General features: G+C 35.4%; 2 protein-coding genes and 1 long non-coding RNA gene across 3 annotated transcripts; 2 read left to right on the top strand and 1 right to left on the bottom strand.

Annotated features, from left to right (window-relative positions):
* Nucleotides 1–10,284: 10,284 nt before the first annotated feature.
* Nucleotides 10,285–19,400, bottom strand: LOC111384240 (aminopeptidase M1). The gene is made up of 19 exons (XM_023008500.1): nt 19,126–19,400; nt 18,877–19,022; nt 18,129–18,231; nt 17,424–17,610; nt 17,244–17,337; nt 16,951–17,104; nt 16,700–16,804; nt 16,461–16,577; nt 16,228–16,341; nt 14,985–15,167; nt 14,573–14,855; nt 14,374–14,495; nt 14,187–14,284; nt 11,530–11,707; nt 11,328–11,442; nt 11,178–11,245; nt 11,015–11,089; nt 10,792–10,869; nt 10,285–10,672 (listed from the first exon to the last, which is right to left on the bottom strand). Exons 1-19 carry the CDS (start codon nt 19,354–19,356, stop codon nt 10,487–10,489), a joined length of 2,637 nt encoding a protein of 878 aa, XP_022864268.1. The 5' UTR covers nt 19,357–19,400; the 3' UTR covers nt 10,285–10,486.
* Nucleotides 19,401–19,564: 164 nt separating this feature from the next.
* On the top strand, nt 19,565–20,415 carry LOC111384241 (uncharacterized protein At4g33100). The gene is made up of 3 exons (XM_023008501.1): nt 19,565–19,709; nt 19,841–19,925; nt 20,022–20,415. Exons 1-3 carry the CDS (start codon nt 19,618–19,620, stop codon nt 20,124–20,126), a joined length of 282 nt encoding a protein of 93 aa, XP_022864269.1. The 5' UTR covers nt 19,565–19,617; the 3' UTR covers nt 20,127–20,415.
* A 165-nt stretch (nt 20,416–20,580) lies between these two features.
* Nucleotides 20,581–21,935, top strand: LOC111384239. The gene is made up of 2 exons (XR_002700866.1): nt 20,581–21,499; nt 21,713–21,935. It is a non-coding gene; the product is annotated as an uncharacterized LOC111384239 (long non-coding RNA).
* Nucleotides 21,936–23,286: the final 1,351 nt, after the last annotated feature.

Genomic DNA, 23,286 nt, shown 5'->3' with positions numbered 1-23,286 from the left:
TCATCAAGCTATCAAAGCAAGACATTAATCAATCAAGCAAATAATAAAACTGATAGCAGCCAACTAAACGAAATTGTTCTGCTGGGCAAGATAAGACTGCCCATTTATTGATGCGGCAAGGGAACCTTACTAATTGTAAGTATAGTTCTCTCCAAGTGGGCAAGATAAGACTTATCACTATGGGCAGGATAACATTTCCAACCAACTACAATACGTAGACCAAGAAATGTAAAGCACTAATTTAAAAATAAAATAAGCAACTATTTCGAGGGAAACTGAAATTTCTTCCTCCTCTACCACCTTCCTCTCGGTGCACCCTTAGTGTCACATAAACCATGTTCTTCAACCTATTAATTCGTAAGACATACTTGATAATTTAAAACCATCAGAAGAAATAAAAAGAACCTTGGGATGTTGATGTATGATAGAGTTGGTATTCCAACAGAGAACTTATAAGCAGTAGTAGAGGAGTAGATAAGCAACAGAGGAGAAGATAACCATAGCAAGAAGAAGTATGGAAGAAGAGAAGAAGAAGACAACAATAAATGGGGGAGAGCTGGAGAGAATGGGGGAGACGTCGGAGAAGAAGAGATCAAAGGGGAAGGAGATAACATTGGCTGCAAGCCAAAACCAATTTCAATAATTCATATTCATCGACTGTTTTTCCATGTTCAATACAAGCCATATATAAATAATATTATAAGCCCAATAACGAAACTTAAAAATAAAGGATGATATCCGCATCAACTCTCCCAGGGTGGAAGAAAAACTCCACTTAAAAATAAAGGATGATATCCGCATCAACTCTCCCGGGGTGGAAGAAAAACTCCACTCCGTTGAGTGGACAAAACATAAAAGGCTGCAGTCGACCTGATACCAAAAAGGTTCTACATCATGTCTCCATTTAGTGCTATGCGTCTGAACTCGTACCACAAGGGGACGATTTTTTTGAAGAATCAAGTATCGAAATTCAACGGATGATAACAGTGAAAGCTATTGCTTATATTCAAGGATATGATCTACCCAAGGAGGATGATCTCTCTTTTTAATCAAATACCGATATTGATCTTCAAATAGTAAACGCTCATGTAACTCATCTCCAAAATCTTCATGTGATTGTGCATAATGAGGAGCGTAAGAAGTCAGCACCAAAGACGGGTGATGAGGACATCACATATTTTGGGTTTCTACTTATATGTTATTTACTTTATGTTTTATTAGTTGAATTGGGCTGTATTTATGGGTCGGCCCAAGGCCCTTTTATGCTGTAGGTTTGGTCTTTTTTCTAAGTTTGCTTTGGGCGAGTTAGTGTTTTGGTATTGGGCTTGCAAGCCTCTGTATATTTTGCACTATATAGGTAGGCTGGCCCATGCCTTTTATATTTTAGTGTTGCTATATATTCAATCCTATTCTGTAAATGGAGACAGATATGATGGGAATGAATTGAAAGTTGCAGACTTTTCCACCGCCCTCTTCTCTCCTTCTTCCTCTTTCTTTTATCTAGTTTCCCTCCTTCTTCCTCTTTCTTTTATCTGGTTTCTGTTTCGCCCTCTTCTCCCTCCACGTGGTTGCTTTTATGTCTATGTTATGCTACATCAAAGTGGTATCAGAGCCAAACTTGGGAAATATTTCAACTCCTACAGCCCCTGCTCTATCTGCTGTAATTTCCACCAAGATATTGTGAAGAGAATAAACTAAACTGTCCACTACCATAACACAATCGGCCTTACCACCACCTGACCATCGATTTCAATCCAAACACCATTAGTCACACCAATAACCGCTGTTGAAACTCCAACCCAAACAATTTGACATACCCAATCCTACAATTAATCCGTTACAACAGCCGGCAGAATCTTCATCATTGGCATGTCAACCACAACAACCGACCCCACACTCACCTCATACCACCGTATCGGGAACAAAATATAAGCATCCCAAACCTGAATTCAGATACAACCCAAAACCCAGTAACCTATTAATTATGCCACAGTCCATGCATAGAAATCTCTAATCCGCCCCAAAATTCCTCGACCTTCTTCGAGCTGCGCCACTCATACCCACCAGCGGCTTCCACCCTGTAGACGCAACCACCTTATTCCGTCACCTCCCCTACAAATAAAGTCAACAGGCAAGTTGACATAAGATTGGGTATTTAATTTCAGTTGGGCTCTACTTATGGTTGATATTTGGGCCTCAGTTTGTGTATTTTGGAAGAGTGGGCCTCAATTGTTAGTTTGGGCCTTAGTTATAGAATGTGTTTGTTTGTTGATGTAGAGTTCTATTAAAAAATAAATAAATTTGAAGGAAAAGAAATAAAAAAAAGGGTGAAAAAAAAGAAAAAAGAAAAGAAAAGAAACCAAATCAAAAAATAAAAAATCGAGAATTTCCTAACATTGTTTTGCAGGTATATTTTAGTTTGATTGATCATTACCGCGTCTCGATGAACACGGAAATTTTCTATCTTGGCATCTCAACGAATCAACACAGCATCTCTATGAACGAGAAAAATTACTATTTTATTTATCTTTGGTTTATATTACTGTTCATTTTAAAATATCATTGATTAATTTCTTTGTGCTTCGGTATTCCTCACTTTTACCTAAAATTCACATAACCGACACCCTAGACCTATTTAAACTCTTGTCTTGTTCACTTTTCATTTTTTACCTTTTACGCCATTACGGTGTTGACTAGTATTCGACCCATGCTTTGTTATTTTACATAGAATAGCAGTATTAGCTTGCCTCATTAGGATCTACATAATCCCACAAAAAATAATAATAATAATAATAAAAAAATGCATAATTGCTCAAGTCTATATTATCTTTATGTGCAATTGTTGTTCATTGATCTTCTCATACATTGCATTTAGTCGTTACTACATTGCATGCAATTGCGGGTTGTCATCTTGTCATCCGTAGTGCTAATACTTTGACCATGGATCCTTTCCAACTTGATGCACTATCACGACAATTAGCCCAACTTGTCACTAATCAACAACAGTTTCAAACTCAATTAGCGACTATCCAATCCGATATAGCTGCTGCTCGTGAGAAGAGAAAGAACCTAGCTGCTAAAATGAGCCATTTTAATCAAATCCCTTATTCGATTGACATTCATAAATCTAAAGTGATCCGTAATAGACAATATCATCATCGACAGAGTGATAAAAAATGCTTCCGACACGATCGTAGGGATAGGGATCAGGTTTGTGAGCGAGAACGAGGTTGTAATCGTCATAGTACTCATTCACTTTCTCATTATAAGGAGAGTTTCTTTAGAGACATTAAATTAGATACTCCTACTTTTGATGGTTGCTTAGATTTTGAAGTTTTTACTCAATGGACTGCCCTTAAACAAGGGAATCAGTTAGTGACCAAGTATATTGCACAATTTGAGGAATTTCGAACCAAATGTCATGTCATTGAGGATGAGACCACGACTTTGAGTAGGTTTAGCCAAGGTCTCAGAGATGATCTTAGGCATGAGCTTTTCCTTCGAGGTGTCACTACTTTTGATCACGCTTATTCTTTAGCCCGAGATTATGAGTTAACTATTAGTACTCCATATGAAAAGTGTGATCACCATCATTCACCATATCATTAGAGCCACCTCAACATAAGTCTGTCATAGAGCCTTCCCCGTCTAGTGTTCCTTCCATTTGGGAAAATAGGTGTAAAGGTTGTGATAGTCCAAGCCCCCCTTCTCCATACAAAAGGCGTATTGACAACCATTCCTCTATTTCATTGGCTCTACTTCCTCTCGTTAAATCCCTTCTAGGACCTCCCCCGTCTAATGTTCCTCGAGTCTTAGAAAATAAGGGTAAAATTTTTGAAACTCCAAGGACTTCTTCTTCTCACTTGCTATGCATCAGCTGGAATGACTTTAGCCACATCTCTTCCAAATGTCCTAACCAAGCCTTAGTCATAGAAGAACGAAAGAATGTACTAGAAGAGTCATTAGAAAATCTAGTATATGAACCTAAACTTGAAGATGTTAATGATGATAGTAAGGAGACCTCCTTAGGTGGCATCCAAACTCTTCCTAAGACTCTAGATACTATATCCCATGATTTCACTAGTCACTCTTGGAGAATCCAATCGCATATGGTTGGCACTAAATCGAAATTCTCCACTGCAAACCAACCTCAAACTGATGGTCAAAATGAGGTCGTTAACCAAAGTCCTAGCAATTTATTCAAGTCTCTAGTCCAGAAAAATCTTGAAAATTGGGACTTGATCCCCCTAACTGTTCAAATTGCTTATAACACTTCTGTGAATCGGTCTCTAGGTCTAAATCCATTTGAAGTTGTTCATAGTTATAAGTCTAGGCGGCCGTTAGATCTTATTTCCATGTCCCCGCATGCTAGTGTGTTGTTGTCAGCTGGAGTATTTGTATATCATCTTCATGACTTGCATACTAAGATTAATAAACAACTTGAAGCAAGTAATACATCATATAAATTTCGAGTTGATTTGCATAAACGATATTTTGAATTTAATATTGGGGATTATGTTATATTGCAAACCCGTAATACTGGTCCTTATGAAATTTTAAAGCATGTTGGTCCAAATACACATGTAAATGATCTTGCATTACATTATGATCACCATCCTATTTTAATTGTTAAGGACTTCGTTGCTTATAAAGGCTATTTTAACCATTTTGATGACCATTTTCTATCTCCACATGGGAGCTCCTACACTGAATCTTTTACTATGTTTATTCGAATACCATCTATTACAGCACAAAACGATAAAATTGATGTTATTTTAGATGAGCGGATTGTTTTGACCAATGATAGAGAGATTCGGTGCTTTCTTGTTCGTTGGGTGGATCGACCTGAGGTTGACTCTATATGGATTGTCAAAGCGAAGCTCCAACAAATCTGGATCAAGCTTGAGTTTCGATATTTGGTTTTTCAAAAAGATCGTCCGCCGTGGTTTTTTATGATTTATCCACTCGACAGAGTCAAGTTTTTCCTCCCATTCTGGGAGAGTTGATGAGGACCTCACATATTTTGGGTTTCTACTTATATGTTATTTATTTTATGTTTTATTAGTTGAATTGGGCTGTATTTATGGGCCGACCCAAGGCCCTTTTATGCTGCAGGTTTGGTCTTTTTTTCTAGTTTTGCTTTAGGCTAGTTAGTGTTTTGGTATTAGGCTTGCAAGCTTTTTTATATTTTGCATTATATAGGTAAGCTGGCCCATGCCTTTTATATTTTTGTGTTGCTATATATTCAATCCTTTTCTGTAAATGGAGACAGATATGATGGAAATGAATTGAAAGTTACAGACTTTTCCACCGACCTCTTCTTCTCTCCTTCTTCCTCTTTCTTTTATCTGGTTTCTGTTTCCTTCTCTTCTCCTTCCATGTGGTTGCTTCTATGTCTATGTTATGCTACATCAACTGGCTTATAGAGACAAAAGATTGCAATATCGAAGGCTCGAACAGGCCTCAATTAGGAAACAATTCTTCTACATTGAAAATATAACTTTTATTTAAGTGGGATGACCAGTCAAATAGGAAATCCTTATATGAGCGATCAACAAGCATTTTCTTCACATTTTTGGGAAATCGGATAAAAGAGACGTGCAATAAAGTATACCATTCATCATAAGAATACCCTAACTAATATAGCAAGTTGAAAGTATGTTAAAAAATTTGATGATTGGAAATGATTTGACCTTTTAACTTATCATGAGATTTAGGAACATTATCAACAGAATGATAAGCTAATACAACATGTCGATAATTAGTGGGTAACCTCCTAATGTAGCAACCCGTGAAATCTCATGTAACTGAGGGAGAACTTAAACAAATTCAACATGAAAGTCGTACAACATAGTCGGCACAAGATCTAGGACATAAAAAAATGTTTGATTTCGATGGCATTGCTTTAGGTACTTTCTGAATTATGTTAATGTTGAATGTATCGACTGCAGATGTGGTCACGATAGGGGACACAATACACAGTTTACGACTCTCAACTTCTATGAAAATGGAGGAAAGAACTGCACTATAATCATCTAAACAAATCCCTAATGATTTTATAGATTGTGACATGTAAGGTTTGATTGTGTCAGCGCACTTCTCAAATATTCTTTCCACTATACTAAATGCAGTCGGAGAAACCTCCTTATATTTATTTTGAACACAACCCAAAAGAAGGATAATCAGGTCTAGCGGAATATTGTCAATTTCCTCCAATGTAAGGGCCATAATAGTCTCTATGGACATGAAGACATTCTCTAAATGAGTTCTTTTTAAAGCTCAAAGAAAGTGTCGGAACATGTCAACTATCATTTGCTCACAATCTAGGTCCAAACTGATAAAGAAGTACTTCGCCTTAACCATAAAATTTAGTATCCTAACTACCATAGCATACGAATTAATGGATGTTCCCATAAGAAATGCAAATGATGATATAATCACGGGAAAGATATCTTGCATTAATTCATCGTAGAAGGGAGGATCGGATGCAGTAATGCGGAATATTTGGCCAAGACAAGAAACTGCTTTTTTCATAGCAGAATCAAGATGTCATAATAACTTATTTGAAACCAATGATGTGCTAAGTGTATTAATAGACATAAGCATGGAAACGACAGGCAATTGATCCACTCGTGAAAGTAAATACTTAGTGTGTTCAAACGACGACGAGAGCTCATTAAAAGGCAACAAAGATTGAATAAATTTTCTTCCATTTGTTAACAAGTGGACTCCTAACGCTCAGTATTCATGCCACAACATTTTTTTTTTTTAATTGTTAAGCCAAAACATTAAAATAAAAGTAAATGTTCAACATAATAAAATTGTTACCTTAAGAAACTTAAAAGAATCACACAATGCCATAATAACAATTTTCATATTAGCACGAGTATGGTGGCAAAACGGCAACGGAGTCGTCTGTGTAGCTATCAATCACAGGAATAAAAGATTACGTATAAATAATGTCAAAATATTTCCCTCATTTTTTTCTCATTTTTCATTTTTCATTTTTTTTTTTTGCCTTTTTCTTCTCTTTTTTTTTTTTTTTTTTTTTTTTTTTTTCACTTTCAACAACTAGTATTTTATATTCAAAATATCGAATTATAAACCAAAACGAGTCCAGCAGCAGTTGTGGGTTTAGTATAATGGGCTACTACTGGGCTTTTGTTTATGGCTTACTTTTTGGCAAAAATAATAAAGAGTGGCTATTTTATATGGACTTGAGAACAGTAATGAGGGTTACGGGAAATGGCTGGCTATTTGCTGCATCTGTAGCTTTTGTTTTCCCGTAGATTGATATATATATAGTGTAGGCAATAGAACTTTAGGTGGCAGTATGGGTGTCGTCCGACGACGGTGTGGCTAACAGTGTGGGTTTCCTGTGGTGGCGAAAATGCAATCAATGAGATTTTTGTGGGTTTTTGTCGATGTTGGAAGGAAGTCGACGACAGGGGGGGTCAGTCGGGATCAAGGATGATTTTATGGTTTCCATGGATGAAGGTATGTGGGTTATTGAAAGGCAACGGTTTCGATGATGGACTTATGATGAATAGGTAGTTGGGCGGTGTTGTAGGCTTAGTGTATATGGGTTGTGAATTTATAATTGGAGAATGGTTGAGGTTCATAACTGTCTGGGATGATTGTATAGTAGTGGGGGCTGGCAGTTGCAGACGAAGGCGGTTGGGTAGTGTGTTTCCGTGTATTGGGTTAGATGTTTGTGTGTGGTTTGGAGAGGATGGATGGGTCACCTTCTAGGCAGGGATTTATGGTGTGGAACAGCAAGCTGAGGATAGCAATTTGATTGAACTTTTCATCACTTCTATGACAATATTTGACTCCAAATTTCAGTTAAGTATGTTGAAAACCAGGTTAAGCACAGACACCAAATTTAATGTAGGATATATTTGGTATTCCAACAGAGAACTTATAAGCAGCAGTGGAGGAGTGGATAAGCAACAGAGGAGAAGATAACCACAGCAAGAAGAAAAAGCAGGGAAGAAGAGAAAAATAAGATAGCAATAAAGGAGTGGAGAACTGGAGAGAATGGGAGAGAAATCCGGAGAAGAGATCAAAAGGGAAGGAGATAACATTGGTTGCAAGCGAAAAACAATTTCAATAATTCATATTCATCAACTGTTTTTCCATGTTCAAACAGGCCATATAAATAGAGAAATCAACAAACCTAGAAAGTATATGGGCTTTGGCTAACCCAATATTACAAGCCCAATAACAAAATATAAAAATAAAGGATGATGTCCGCATCAGATGTGGCTGGGAAAACTTCCATTGAAACCTTGATTGATTTTTCTCGAGTTCCAATCCCAAAAAATCTTCACAACTAAAATCCACCACAAGAACCAATCGATCCAGGTAAAAGAAAGATATCAAATCACAACTAACATTTGCAAAAGGATCTCTAGAACAAGAACAGTCATACAACCTTCTTAAACGTTCAATCTCCAAAGATTATCAAAAATAAAACAGTGAGATAAAAGGAATCACTACATACAGCAAGCATAAGTCTATGCTTTACCCCCAATAAACTTATGGCTGGCTACATAAATTCTTTTTCTGTATTCCGTCCAAATTACATTCAACCCCAGAAATACAATTTAAAAATAATGATAGTCAGCTATAATCAAACCTACAATGTAATAATATAAGATGTAATGAGTAGTTAATTCGATTTAATCAGCACTTCAATCAGCTATAATGGAATCCTAATAAGGAGGTAATAATAGATACAACCAGCTCAAATACACTTGTAAACCAAATAAACAAAGTTAAACCCTGATTTATATAAAAGAAAAAAAAAGAAAAAAAAAAAGGTGCAATTGAATGTTCCCATTATCAGGAATACTGCCAATACAAAAATTAAATGATTCGTACTAATTAATTTGAAAAAAAAAAAAGAAGAAAAAGAAATAACTCAAAAATTCACCTGCATGCAGGTTTCGTCCCAGTCGTGGCCGAATCGGATGATGACAAGGCGTTCCTCCTCAGCGAGGATAGCTTGATCCACCGCCCATCCCGAATGGAGGTGTGGTAGCATATACGACATAGTTTCACTCTTCGAGAATTCTTGTTTGGGTACTGGTATTTTTATTGTCAGGAAAGACGCCCTCGCGTTTGTTCAACCTTTTCCTTGCAACTTGCTCCTCTCTTGTTTGTTGCACTGCAATTTTCTCCAATTGAACTTAACCATTTTATTTGTAATTTCAAAACTGTCTAATCTGATTTCAAACTGCAGTTAAGATACAAAAACCTAAACAAAACCATTTTACATACTGCCCTGGTCTGATCATTCTCGATTCTAAGACTCAGATTTAGATTACTTTCAACTAGAACCAAAAAATCGACCTTTTCGTTCCGATTTTGACGTGGGTCTTTCATTTTAACAATTCCCAGCTACTTAGGCCCTGTTCTCTTTACCGTTTTCGGGCCGTTTTCTGTTTTCGATTTTTCAAAACGGTGAAAACGTGTTCTCTTTCCCGTTTTCGAAAACGAATTTTCGAAAACGAAAAAAAAATTTGTGAAGAAAACACAAAACGACTTTTTTGTCATTTGGGCGTTTTCAGTGTAAAACTTGAAAAAACTGAAAACGCGGGAAACACCTTTTTTTTTTTCGGAGGTGGTATGGTGATTCTCAAAATTTCAAAAAAAAAAAATTTTAAATTATTATATATATATATATATATTCTTTAAAACATTTTTTATTGTTAAATTTTATTAAAATTCATATTCATCTCAAAGTTAAATTTTATTAAAATTCAAAATTTCTCTATTATTTTCTACCACACAATCTTCCATAAAATTATATTCCACGTAAATCAAAATTTTTTCCTTCCTTTCCAACCACTCATTTTTGAAAAAAAAATACTACTCCACCCATTTTTATTTCAAAAAATAGGAACCAAGGGGTACTATATTAGTAGAGATGTAAATTGACAAGTGTCAAGCCAATATGGTCAAACTTCACTTAGCCCGAACATTTTTTTTAGAGGCATGCAAGGCTGGTCTAGATTGACTCTCATGGGCATAGGCTGCCAGCCTCTATAGTTGAGCCTGGCATAACTTGACCGCAAGTGAGCCCGCCACAGCATTCAGACTTGGCCATCCCGACACATTTTGGCACATTCATTTGAAGGTACTGAACCTCGAGTAGGTTTTCCAGCACGCTATCTGTTGCGGGTAGTATGCTTCCCGCGGCCAAGGTATTCGAATTTGACAAGCCTTGATAACAAATTATACGGCACTGCTAGATTTCACAACAAAATGGAGAAGGTATTGCACAAAACACAGTTCTGGGCGTATTATTTCACTTAGAAACACAAGAAGATGCAAACTCGAGATCATAGATGAGAAAAACCAATTACTGTTTGTTGCATGCCTGTTGGTTGTTCACGATTCATTCTCTTAGGCTTCAAATTATAACAACTTAATAAGAAAATTTCACGACAAAAACACAAATAACAAGCCATTGCCGGTTCTAGTATTTCCTGTATGCTAGCTCCTGCACAGCATCAGCAAGATGTTTCTCCTTCTGAATACTCTGCACCCACTTAGCATTGATGTGAACCCTCTCGATGCTCTGCTTCAAGGTCCTAGCTATATAAGACTTCATGCGGCTTGCAAAATATTGTTCTACTTCTTCTGCCTTCTCGTAGGAAGAAAACTGAGGCAGAATAGGAAAATAGAAAGGACGACTTTAATCAGTTATCATCATAACTTCTGATGTAGCTTGGTATTAACAAAAAGAACAAAATTGGATGCAAAAAGAGAGATGTCACAAACCTGTGACACAATTGCACTGATGAAGCGGGTTATTAGGAAACCCGAGCCATATGTTTTAGAAATGTGGTCCCAATTTTCCTGCATCATAAGATTATGGGTAGGTAGCATTTCTTTGTAAAAAATATACTTCTCCGACACAAACAGCAGAAGTATATGTATCAGAATGACTAGTATAATAAAATCGATACAGATAACGTCACGGACGGCAATTTGCTGAACTTACTTTCAACCAAGTCCAAGCCGTTTCGCGTCCATCCCTAGTAACGGAGAGTCCAAAAACAACATCTTGACTTCGAACCTATATTTAGAAAGAGGGCAGCTCAAAAAGGTCTGAATAATATTCTATGGAAACTCAGGTCTAAATAACTCAGCAAGACAAATAGTACCTCGCTAGACAACAAAAAGTTCAAAAATTCATGAATAATTTCAGGATCCCGACAAGATGCTAGTGAACCTGTAGCAAGGATGGGAATCCATTTAGTTGCTACAAAATGATTCTGATTTTGATGCAGATGAATTAAATGATAACTTTATACCCAGAATTCGTGTCTTTTCCTGGCTGAGATCGGTTTCTCTATAAACTCTCAAAAGAGAATCATAGCCAGATCTGTTTGATTTACTCACATTCTGCATTATAGCCACATATACAGTCTGGAAATGGGAAAAGAAGACGAGTAAGTGAAACAGGCAATTTCACAGTAACATTTAAACTTATATATTTAAGTTAATCTGTATTACTCTTCTCAAATCAGGAGGAAGAACAGGCGTGTTACTGTCATCCAAAAACATGTGGAAGCGCCTGTTTGCTTCATTTAGCGTTATTTCATGTCCATACGAAGCCAATGCAGTCAAAAGTTCTCCTCTTAACAGGGAGTCAAGGTGACCTTCCCCTTGTTTAGGATCCCAACCAAGTGTCCTGACAAAGAAATACAAAAACAGCCAAAAGAATTATAAAATATTAGGATACAAAAGAATTAAAATCATAAACACAAAAAGGAATGCATTTAGTATGTTATAGTTGATTCTAAGTATGCACCAGTTCCGTTGCTCTACACGACTGATATGCCACAATCTCATGGGGAGGAAAAAAACAATATTTTTTTTGCCAACTGTTGATGCTCAATGTATTCACTAATGATAAATACTAGGAGGAAAAAAATTGCATGGATCTCTCTACTTGGGCTATAAATGCCTAAATTTTAGGCTAAATGACAACCCAAACATCTGAAAAATAGGGACAGCTTTGAGCAAAGAAAATATCAAACAAAATAGTCATTTTTCTTGACTGTCATGAAAATGCAAAATTGGGATCCATTTCTGCTCAATATCTGGCATCAAGCCTCTTTGCCAATCGAACCCCAACAGGCAACTGGAATCTAAGAATATTTATTGTAAATTTGCCCAACAGGCAACTGGAATCTAAGAATATTTATTGTAAATTTGTTTAAGTTCTTAATATTACTGTTGTAAATTCACAACCACAACCAAGTTCCCTAGGATTGGGAGAATTCTGCCACAAGAGCAATAAAAACTGCATCTGGTCAATCACAATGGTGCAAGACAATAGCAGCCAGTGTAGGACAGCATTGGGCATCTGATATGATACTAGACAATGGACCAAGGCTGAACAACAAAACCACCAAACCCCAAAATCGAACTGAAATCGCTTTTTTGAAATCGTTGGTTTGGTTCCATGTAGATCCGTCAACATTTTGGTTTTGAACCAAATCAAACCGCTTTAAAGTGATTTGGTTTAGATTCAATCTTTGTAAATCATTTCAAACAATTTAAAAAAAAAAAATGTAATAAATTAATTTAAAATTTTTTCCAACCTAATTAAAATTAAACACATCTCAAATAAAAAGATACATCCATAAAATACATAACCCAATTAAACCCAATACCTAAATAGACAAGTATTCATCCTAATTAATTAGTTAAATCATTTACAAATACACATCAGTCATCCTAACTGTGAATGCAAAACCCCCAAATTGAGTGAAGTATTGAACAACTGTTGTTGAATCATTCATCGATCGTCCATTACAATTGAACAGGCAATTAAATTTAGATTTTAATTTAAATTCACACATTTCTTTTTCTTCAACTAATAATTTTCTTGAATTTCATCCAAAATTTCTTATTTATTGGTAATTATTTGCTATATTTTATTGATATCGTGTTGCTATATTCTAAATTGTGTCATGCTCTCTTAAATTTTTGGCAAAAAACATTTTTCGTTTATTCGCGTCTTAACTTCCTAGTCAAGTAATTCAATTAATTATTTACATTTGAACTTAATTTTTAGATTTTATTGTTGATTTCTAGAATCTAGCAATTGATTTAGTGGATTACTTAAATGGTTGTTTTAAAGATTTGACCAATGAACATTTTGACGTATTATCTTGGTGAAAATTGAATGCAAATAACTACAAGATTGTCCCCCTAAATTGCATATTCACAATTGCTAGTAGTCGAATTTGTGATTCCTTTAAGAATTCGTAGAGTACATGTATGGTTGAGACGGTGGTTTGTCCTAAAATTGGTTGCATATAAAAAAGGAACACAGTGATTCGTCAATATTTGGATGAGGTAGGAACATTGAATGATTCACAATAAGTTATCGAAGTTATTATCGTATTTGATCTTTTCTATTCATTTTCTTTTATTAGTTATTTTAAATCATTTAACTATAATCAATGAATTTATGGACTATATTCTGATCTTTGAGAAGAGAATGAATAATGTATTACAATTGTAGATGATGAATAATGTATTACAATTGTAGATGTTGCGCCAATTAGTATCAACTAAAAGGTGAAATATATCTATCATGTTTATTATAATTATAGACTTTGGTTTATAATATTCTTGATGATACTATTTATGTTTTAACGTAAAATTTTAGACTAATATTTATGATATAACATATTCAACATATATATTTTTTATTAAAACGTGATTTTAAAATGAACTAAACCGAAAAAAGTGGTTTAGATTTATTTAGTTTAGAAATTGAAGTGGTTTTGGTTTGAAAAAAATTCAAGTATCTTTAAGTGGTTTGGTTTAAAAATTATCACAAGTTGCCCAAACCGAACCATTTTCAACCCTACAATGGACAGTGGAAATACCGGGTGGAATGTTTTATTATTATACATAAACAAAATTTTGATTATAATTGATCAAGTCATACTTATTTAATGGATATTGTTTGAGCTCTTAAGTATTTTTATTAGTATTATAGGTGCAGCAGGTATTTATGCCACATACTTCATTCATGTGCATACAAAAAGCAACTGAATCTAGTAGAAGAATATCCTAAAATTGACGTATCAGACCAACGAAACTTTTAACAATCTCATTAATAATCAATAAAGGTTGATTAAAAAACATACTCTGCAGGATACTGGAAAAGGTTGACAAAAAACAGCTTGACGTCCTCTAATATTTCAGGAGCAGCATCAGCCACAATTCTTGAAACTTTATAACTTATCTGTAAACAAAAAATAGAGTCCAGGGAAGAGATTAGAAGTGGTGGCATGCTTGAAAGAAACATAATGAATGCAAAATACAGAACATTACACTGATCAAGTTAGATAGAACAATGTAATCACGTTCCTCCCTGTAAGCACTCATCAAGGTAAGCAAAGAGGTCAAAGACTGATGACATGCCATGGACAATGCATAATAATCATCCAATACTCCTGCGAAGGAGAATATAACATTACTAATTTAATCTCTTGTTGAACAAGATGAATATCCAGTCAAAAATTGGAATTACCAAATTTATCACTTGTAGACAGGCATTTTCTCTCTATTGCAAGTCTAAGTCTAGCCAATAAATCCTCATCGTATTTCACCCTATAAAAACCACTCTGATCCACATTAACTTTAATCCAAGAACTGACATTTGAAACTGAGGCACAAGAGAGCTCCTTTAAATCAAGACTTTCAGATACTGTTTGCAGCAGGAAACTTTTACGAGAATCATAAGAGCAGCAGCACAACGTTAAAGGAACTATCCATTGCCCATCACCACGGGAAGCACTCAATAAAAATTGAGTCTGTCACCAATGGATAAAAAGCTGTCAGAACTTCTAAAAGTCATCCAATATACGTCATACATGAAAGGAAATTGACCTTGGAGAGGACATGAAAGTAAATAACTATAGGATCTCTGAACACGAGATAACCTGCTCAAACTCCAATTTTTGGCCTTTGACTCTCACTGAGACAACAGGATAACCTTTTTGCTTTGTCCATGAGTTCATTAGCTTGTTCACCGGCTCACCAGATTCTTCTTGAAGAACTGACCATAAATCTTCAGTCTTTGCATTTGAGCAAGCATATCGTTTTATGTATGAAGCAAGTGCCCGCTGGAAGAAGTCCGATAAAACATTCATAAATTCTCAAATGAACTGATAAAGAGGTAGAATGAAAATCTATAAATGGTAATAAAGGAAATTTTTAGAGAATTAGAATAGATAAAAAGAATTAATTAAATCGTTGAAGCATATCTTACATTGACCTACATGAATCTCATACTTCCAGGAACAATGCAATCCTGGTAAAATAACATTGAAGAAGGAGATGGAGAAATATACTATTGTTGCAAAACATTCTAATTCTTTGGAGGTGACAAAACATGTAGGGCTAGATGCCTAGATCAAATAATGTGGCAAAAAGGGATATACGCCGATCCCACATTTATTATTGGGAACAAGGTTTAGCTTGTACCTTTTATGATATTTTTAATTCAGTTCAATGTCTAATATCTCAGACAACATATTAGTTTTATAAGGTTTTTAACCATCTAAGCTAACAAATAGTTGTTATGTAGTCGACAACGAAAACAAAAACTCATTCAATAAAAAAATTACAACTATATTTTGAACTTCTTGTACTTTGAAGTTCTATCAAGTCACTGGACTTTGCAAAGGTCTACTTTGTAATTGTAGCATCCAATTCTGAAAAGGTGGGAATTAATTGGAGCCATTCAGGAAATTGGATTGGCTTCTACTTGGCAATGAGTAATGAATTGTTTGGAGACCTATTTATGGCTTTGGCCAGTGGTCTAAAGGCTGATGGCTGCAGATATGATATCAAATTATAAGGACTGACCAAAAGTAGAGAACATCAACATGCACAAGAAAGTTAAGAATCCAGTAATGTTAGCAGATTTATAAGGCAATTCCAATCCTTAAATATTGCACTTTCTTGCATTTGAGATGAAATAATTTTATAATATCAATGTCTTGATCCACAGGTCAAGTAGGCATGACAAGAGTACAGTTCTAGGTTCATACACAGAAACACAGCCCAAAACAAATACATAACTAAAATGACAAAAGCACCAACCTTAGAAACATCTTGGAATTGGAACAATTGCACAGGAAAGAAGTTGAAGAAAATGACTTTAGAAAGCAAATAACCAACCTGAAAACATTCGGGGCCAAGATAGCTCTGTAGCATCCGAATGACAGATGCACCCTTTCTGTAACTGATTGCATCAAAAATTTCATCAATTTCATGTGCATGATTTATATCCACCTGAATAGAAGATTGTTGTAACATTTAATTATTAAAAGAAAGACTAGTGATGAGAAAATTGATAATGTCATCGTCATTTCTAGCGGGCACCAACTAATACTAAAGCCACGATTGCTTACCTCAATGGGGTGAGATTCTGCAAGCCCATCTAGTCGAAGCCCTTCAGTACTTTCCTCAAGAAACTGAGTCCAAATTTGCCATTCTGGGAACAAGCTATCAGTAGCTAAGTAGCTCACCTGAACGGCAAAAGGCCAAAAACAAATAATTATAAAGCAACTAATAATGTAAATGCATAAGCATGCATGAGTACCCAAAAAATAAAAATAAAAAAATACAAAAAAAAAAAACACCAAAATACCCATGTTGCAAATCCCTCGTTCAGCCATAAATGTGTCCACCATTCCATGGTCACAAGATTGCCAAACCACTGGTGTGCAAGTTCGTGGGCCACAACAGTGGCAACCTAAATAGGGTATAATTTTTATGATTAAAACACGAATCATATAAGAGAGCTCCAATGACATTATATTAAGTTCACTAATTAAATTTCTGGAAATTCACTAATTAAATTTCTGGAAATTTGATAAATGTCGACATAGTTTGTTTCACCCTTTGCTTGTTAACAGCTGCAGAGTGCTTATCATCATAGAGCAAAGCAGTTTCCCGATATGTAACTAGTCCGTAATTCTCCATAGCACCAGCAGCAAAATCAGGAATTGCAATCATGTCCAATTTGGGCAGCGAATATGGCACTCCAAAGTACCTATAATTTTTATTAAATGAATTTGAAGAGGAATCAATAATTTCATTCTGTTGTAAGCATCTAAGTTGTATCCACTAATGGAAACTGAAAATATAACTGTTATCAAGTTATGAGCAATGATAAATACAAGTACACTTACTCCTTGTAAAGGCCAAGTGTTTTAACAGCAACATCCAGGGCAAATTTCCCTTGATTTCCCTTGCCGATTTGGCAGTATACCCTAACAGTGATTCCTGTAAAATGTGATATTGTTTGTGATTAAGAAAGGACAATACACATGCAGAAAAAATACAAGATAGAAGGGTAGTAACAAATATACCATCAGGGGTGTGATCTTCGACATAATCAAACAAGCCAACAACAACTGCTACCAAGTATGTGGACATGATAGGTGATTCTTGATAATATACTGCCTTCAGATTCCCATTGATTTTTTCTTCAATGACTGGCATGTTGGAAAGAGCTACGAGTTCTAATGGCACTTCCAATGTAATCTTGAAAGTAGCCTGAATTGCAAGTTTAGAATGAAGCAGAAACAAGGGTCAAACTTTCAAGATTTGTAGAGCAATTTGAACAAAAAATGCAGTTAGTTAAATAACAACTCCATTCAAATAAGCTAAAACTAATTCAGTAGTTAATGATGGGATTGGAATTGGGAGGAGTGAGATATCTCAATCAGCAAGTAAACTGAACAGTTCTATATTGTGGTTGTCTTATTAGATTAAATGAATTTAATATTATTTATTACTGAGTATTACTCAGACTTCAGATACAGTAAAATACTATAACGTATAAAGAAATTATCTAACCATTGTTGTCAAGACGAAATTGTCATGGCTACTATACTTGGAAAACTAAAGGACGGCCTTTATATTTCCTTTTGGGAATTTCTGAAATGTTAAGGGCAGCCAGGTTTATGCATTCCATGATAAGCTTATAAGTATCAAGTGTTTTCTGAAATCAACTCTATAATGGTAACCACAAGTACCAGTGCACATGCTTGGCAGCAGAGTAATGGCAATACCTTACAAGCAGGCTCATCCCAACATGGGAAGCAACGCCTTGCATCGGCTGGTTCAAACTGGGTAACAGCCATATTTTTCTTCTCCCCATTATGCTCATAGGTGCTGGACAGACACAAGTAAATCAAGTGAAAACCAAAAAATTATTTTCTTGTCGATTTTATAACTAGCAAAAAGTAAAATAAAAAATAACACACACATGCACACCAACATTTTTTCCCGTATTATTTGACAGGTTAACAAGTTATCAACTTGCAAGATACCTATATCAATTATCAAGAACACTTTTAATCAACACACTGTGTGCCTCTCCATCATATAATGTAACTGAGATTTTAATTTGAGAAGGTAGAAACCATTCTTGACTAATGCTGGTGGGAAGATAATATACTGCCATTTCAGAATTGTCCTGAGAAAAGCACGGGCATGCATTTCTTCGTATCCACTTTTCAAAGGCCAATTTAATAAGAAACCAATAATCGGCTGTAAATCTCCAATAAACCTAGTAATCTACTAGACATATATAATCTGTCGCAAGCACAATCAAAAAAATTAAATTGTACACAAGGCAAATCATTTAAAAACCTCAATACATGCCACCCTAAACTGAAATTACAACTGAATCTAGCCGCAATTAGGATATCTAACAAAAAGTACCCGAGAAATGTCCTGCTATAGGTTATTGACCACACTAACATAACTATGTATACTATATTCATCTATGCATATAAATAAACCATAAAAATATACCTTCTGTAAAATCCTTTCATCCTATCATTCAGAGTCCCCTCGAAATCCATGCTTAAAACTCCAACTCCAAGCGGCAAACTCTCCTTAAACTCCAACACCATTATCTCATCCTCCTCACACATCTCCACATCCACCGCTTCCACCACCTATTCAATTAAATCAAATCAAATCCAAATGGAATAAATAAGAAAAAGAGAATTCCACATTATTCGAAATAATTAAAGGAGGGCATTTTGCTTTAGCCACGACCTTATCATTGGATGTGAATTTGACAGAGTCAGGGATGACTGAGAGTTCGGCGGCGTTAAGAATTAGGAACTGAGTGTCGGATACAACGTCCACAGAGATATCGACCGCGCCGGTGAAATTGCATGCGGTGAGGTCGGGTTTCAGTTTGAGATCATACCGTTTGGGGAGTGCGAATTTGGGAAGCCTTGGCTGGCCTTTGAATTGGGAGAATTTCTGCTTCTGCTGCTCCATTTTTGTGCAAAGTGAATTGTGAATTCTACGGCAAATTCTGGATTGATATGTGTTTATATAGAGTTGCGAGAGCGAGCGCGTGAGGACTGATGCATTTTGCGTGCAAGTGAAAATTTTTTTTGCAATTAAAAATGTCATCTTGGGTCCTCTATCTATAAAAAATATATCAATTAGGTCTCTAACTTTAAATTCATGTCGTCCTTAAAGATTGCTTGGCGTAACGTCTTCAAAGATGATTTTTGTAATTAATTGTCAGTAAAAATGGGTATTATGAGAGAGAAGAAAAGTCCATCTTCTTCAGCAACTTCCCCTTGTGCCCATCTCAGGACTGCTTACCACAACTGCTTCAACAGGTGAATGATTAAATCATTTTCTTTTTAGTATCCCCTCTATTATTTAAGTTTTCAAGAGCAGTTTTTCTGTCAATTTAATTCTCCGGAACCCTAATTAAACCTCGGAGACCTGAAATCGATGTTATATGCAGGTGGTATGCAGAGAAGTTTTTGAAGGGTGAGTGGAACAAACAAGAGTGCGTTTCTGAGTGGGAGAAATACAGAGAATGTCTATCTGTAAGCTCTTATTAACTGAAATTTGAAGTGAATATCTATTTGCAGATTTTTAGAAAAGAAGGATCTTAGTTTTCGGGTTTTTCTTTTTTATACAAGCAACATTTGGACGATAAGCATCTGAGCCGGTTCTTGGAAGCAGAGGGCATTATCGATTTCACCAATCAAGCTGAGTATAAAAACCCCACGGGTGTTTCCAATTGATTTTTGCCAAGATTCTACAAGAACTTGATTAATTTGTATACTACATTACATATGAGAGGATGCATATTTATATTTCTACAAGAAAATTTGTTCTTTACATGTTTCCATTAACACTGTGCATCTAGTGAATGGCAAGATGAGAAACCCCGGCCACAGGGGTACTTCTTATGTAGTTCAAAGTGTTTTTTTGATAGATGGCATTTTAAGGATAAATGCTGGGACCTCAACTACCTTTCCTGCTTGAACTCACTGTTAAATTTATGACAAAAGTCATCTATTATTTCGTTGAGTTGCTTGTTTTCTGATCCTTCCTGTGGACGGAATATAAAAGTGAATTACAATACACGCTTCTTTGTCCATCTTGGAACAGCTGATATACGTTATTATAGATTCTGCTAGATGTAAAATGGAAACTGGAATTTCCATTCATGTTCTTTTTTTCACACTGAACTCACTGTTAAATTTATGACAAAAGTCATCTATTATTTCGTTGAGTTGCTTGTTTTCTGATCCTTCCTGTGGACGGAATACAAGAAGTGAATTACAATACACGCTTCTTTGTCCATCTTGGAACAGCTGATATACGTTATTATAGATTCTGCTAGATGTAAAATGGAAACTGGAATTTCCATTCATGTTCTTTTTTTCACATGTCTGCAAATGAAAATCTTATTCTCTTAGGTTATTGAAGGGAACCAGAACCCATGATCCAAAGTCTAATATAATCTCCTAGGCTATTGAATGGAACAAGAAGTCATGTACATGAGATATCATTCTTACACTTTTGACAAATATCTCTACTTCTTAAGACGTGCTTTATCTTGGATTCTCTGTGATTTGCTCTTTAAAATCATATTTTTTTGCCATTTGCGTGTTTGCAGTAGTTTTTGTTCCTGGACCTGAGAATACCTTCCTCAACCATCGTGCTAACTAACTTTATGATGTTTAAATGAGAGATAATTATCTTGTTCTTAAAATTTGTGTCGTTTCTCTTGTTGGTATGCCATTAACCATTGTAAAAACAATAAAGAGTGATGCCACGAGCTATAATTATATCCACTTAATTTTTACAAATTTCTCTGTTCTCTCTCCTTTTGGTTTTTGCATTCTCTCTCTGCATTCTTCTCTACAAGCATTTATACATAGTTCTTGTTAGATCTCTCAGTTTCATTACCAAGAAAACACCCACAAAAGAAAATCACAGACTAGTACTGATAAAATTTAACCTGTGCTACTTTCAGAAGGAAAAAACCATAGATGAGAGCAAAGCCTTATATGTGGTGGAGGATGAAGAGCAATTTATTGAAGATTGGTCTTAATTCATGTATCCAAAATGCCATCCAAATTATAATTTTCAAGTAGGATTGGGAAAGGTTGGATCATTACCAAGAAAACACCCACAAAAGAAAATCACAGACTAGTACTGATAAAATTTAACCTGTGCTACTTTCAGAAGGAAAAAAACCATAGATGAGAGCAAAGCCTTATATGTGGTGGAGGATGAAGAGCAATTTATTGAAGATTGGTCTTAATTCATGTATCCAAAATGCCATCCAAATTATAATTTTCAAGTAGGATTGGGAAAGGTTGGGTTTTAAGATATTGGGCTTGCAACAGAACCTCTTAAGACTTACTATTCTGAATTAAGATTAGATTCATTAGTGGCTCTTAGAAGGTATATATTTTCTCAATAATTCGTTGATTTGCCAAGCTCAATCCTAGCGTAAATGGAACCAATACTGACAATTAGTTTGTTTATTTTTTTCTGTTACAAAAACCTATTCTTTTCTTGGTTCTAGCGTACTGAAACCTGGCCACAGCAGAGAGTGCATTCTAATGTAAAACCTTCCTGGGGATCTAATACTTAAGCCACGACGTATTTTCATTTTATTCAGGCATCCACTGAGAGTAAGTTCTGGGGATCTTGTAATCTTATTTAATGTAAAACCTCGTTGACTGTAAATCTTGTAAATCCTCGTTGGCTGTAAATTCTAATGTAAAACCTTCCTGGGGATCTAATACTTAAGCCACGACTTATTTTCATTTTATTCAGGCATCCACTGAGAGTAAGTTCTGGGGATCTTGTAATCTTATTTAAAAACTTTCTCGTTGGCTGTAAATCTTCTCCCTTCCCCTTTCTCATTTATTTTTTGAAGTCTTTGCTCTTGTAAAGGCCTCGAAGATTTGACTTTGGCTTTTCATAGGTTTACAGTAATTATTTTTTATATTTGCTCAACTTTCTTTCAGAAAAGCTATTAAGTTGAAATCTTGTTGTTACAGAATTATGTACTGTCTAAACCTTGATTCTGGTGGCACTGCAGCTTGCGTTGCTTCATTTGATATGTTCAACTGGTCTTTGACACATGATTGTTCATTTACGAAAAATAAATTTTGGTTTATATTAAATTTTTTGTGTTCATAATAGAGTGGGTGGATAAACAATACCGTGAATCGCCCCATCCATACTCACAAGGAGAATTTTGGTTTCATACCCCTGTTCTAACACAAGGAGTACGCAATTCTAATATGTCAAGGATGATCCCCACATATCAGGCACTGTTATCGAGCACATTGAACTATCTACATGGTTGAAAGTCCTCATTGTTCAAACACAATGGCACAATTATTAGAGGCTTGCGCTACATTTGAGTTAATAACCCGTCATGTGAGCCTCCAAGGGGGCTGCTAGGCCAAAAAGGATAGATATCTCATCCCTCTCTTTCCTTTTTTCGCCCCATATAGCCACATGGGATTGGGGAAAAAAAAAAAAAAAAAAAAGGAACCTATCAACTCGTTGCCGTTGTGGTCGTTAAAAATCTAATAACATTGGTTCTTCATACAGATTAACTGTTGCATCGATTAAAGCTGTTTTCATGTATCCAATCTCAAATTTATCAAGAACACGATCTAGCGATAACTTTATCCATGCATGTAATTTCGACGTGTCTCCATGGTTTGTGGTATTCCTCCAAAAAAGATTTCTTTCATTTTTGTATTATAGGAATGCTATATATTCATGATGGGAGAAGCTTTGATCTGAATGGAGAAATACAGAAGTTAGAATATGTTGTGCCTTTCTTGTTTAGTTTAAATAAATACATTTTCTTAACGAATAATGTTATTTATCTCCATTAAATATAATCACCTGTCGACGTGGCAG

This window comes from Olea europaea, unplaced genomic scaffold (genome assembly GCF_002742605.1).
Source record: "Olea europaea var. sylvestris unplaced genomic scaffold, O_europaea_v1 scaffold2877, whole genome shotgun sequence".
Lineage (NCBI taxonomy): Eukaryota > Viridiplantae > Streptophyta > Magnoliopsida > Lamiales > Oleaceae > Olea > Olea europaea.
This window is presented reverse-complemented; position numbering and strand designations above follow the sequence as displayed.